The sequence below is a fragment of the Phaethon lepturus genome, unplaced genomic scaffold (assembly GCF_000687285.1).
Source record: "Phaethon lepturus isolate BGI_N335 unplaced genomic scaffold, ASM68728v1 scaffold54093, whole genome shotgun sequence".
NCBI classification, from domain to species: domain Eukaryota; kingdom Metazoa; phylum Chordata; class Aves; order Phaethontiformes; family Phaethontidae; genus Phaethon; species Phaethon lepturus.
Genome location: NW_010532291.1, coordinates 1 through 1,572, shown reverse-complemented (window position 1 = coordinate 1,572; position 1,572 = coordinate 1). Strand labels below are relative to the sequence as shown.

Sequence of the window (1,572 nt, the reverse complement as noted above, 5' to 3'; positions counted from 1 at the left end):
GCAGGCTCTGACTCTATCAATCAGGAGGTCATAATCCTTAGAAAGCCCCTTAGAGCACCAGCACATATATTGGAGAAGGGCTCCCGGGAGTGTGAGGAGCCAGGGCTATATCATATGTGCTCTCCCCTCTTTTTTACCTGTTATGTGGTTATTTCTGAGCTATGCTCTTTTCTTCCAGGCCAAGAGCAGAAAGAGAGGGAAGTGGAACTCCACTCTCCCACGCAGATAGACATAAGTAAAAACCTCAGCTTCATGGCAAAGTTCACAGAATTGCAGGTGAGTGTCTTCTGACTCCCTTCATCTTTCCTTCTGCTGCAGAGCAGGAACCTGAGCATTTCTGCAAACTCTGAGCCTGAGGCTTCATTGTTTATTCCTTGCTGATGGAGTAGTTTGGCTTCCTCACTGAAAAATAAAAATATTTCTGAATGCACTTAGAAGGGCATTAGGGAACTGTGCAAGTATGCTATTCAGTAATGAATACCCAAGTGATTGTGTAAAAAAAGGGGAGGAAGATCAGCTGGGCACCCAAAAGCTCTCTGAAACTAAACTGTAACGTGTTGTATATGTGATCAGTAGCGTTGATTCCCCTTGATAACACTGCAGAAATTCACTAAGGAAAGTGCATTATATAACAAAATAAAACCATTTCATTGCTCAATATCCAGTATGAGAAATGCAAAAAAATCTTTTTCCTCTCACAGGTTAAGAACTTACTATCTATCTTACATCTGGAGCTGTTTACCCATGCCTGCTATCCCACAAATTGTTCCAGTTCTGAAAGGCTTCTGTTTACTTTTTTCCTAGTGGAAAATACTCACATTAAAAAATGAAGACACAGAACATAAGTACAGCTCCTCTGCTCTTGACTGGATCACAATGGACACAAATATTGCCTACTGGCTCCACCCGACCTCTGGTGTAAGTATGAGGGGTAGAAGTAAACGTGAACCTGGTGAAGAAAGCAGACTTCAGTTCAGACATGACCTCCGTGAGTGTGAGCAGGGCTGCAGTTCCTCCAAGGAGCTGCTCCAGGATGGACTCTTCCTGTGTTAAGAATATATTTTCCCTGGGTTGGGTTTTTTTTTTGCATGTGATACAGCTTTGACAGTAGTTGCTTTTAATTAAAGTATGTCTTCTTGCACATTTTTTTTAGTAAAGGAAAGGAAAACTGCAGTTTAATAGTTGTTTCCATTATTGATTCCATTTAGAAGATGAGTTCATCTCCAATAGCACCTTTTAAATGCCTCACATTACAAAAGAGTCTTAAAGCAGCAAAATTTATCAACTAGCTTTGTTCCAGGAAAGATCTACTAGCCAGGCACATTCTGACATTTAATTTAGCATTTGCAGGTAATATTTAAACTTGCCTAAAAGAAAAGAACTGCAGCATATTCTTGGTTCTGGCTTAGATCATCTTCTATCCTTCAGGCCCAGATCCACCTCCTTGGGAATGTTGTCATCTGGGCTTCAGCTAACGTCGCTGCTCTGATCTATGTGTGTCTGTCCCTGTGGTACTTGGTACGACGAAGGAGAAAGATTTACGACTTTCCTGAAGGTCTGATTCCAGAGTGC

At 41.5% G+C, this 1,572-nt stretch overlaps 1 protein-coding gene across 1 annotated transcript in view; it reads left to right on the top strand.

The window, feature by feature from the left end:
• POMT1 (protein-O-mannosyltransferase 1) overlaps window positions 1-1,555 on the top strand; it is a gene marked incomplete at its 3' end in the record, with an annotated part of 11,888 nt that extends 10,333 nt beyond the window's left edge. Inside the window, exons 16-18 of the mRNA XM_010284780.1 lie at window positions 179-276; window positions 805-918; window positions 1,429-1,555. Coding sequence (XP_010283082.1) covers window positions 179-276; window positions 805-918; window positions 1,429-1,555 — 339 coding nt within the window. The remainder of the gene's footprint in view (window positions 1-178; window positions 277-804; window positions 919-1,428) is intronic.
• Window positions 1,556-1,572: the final 17 nt, after the last annotated feature.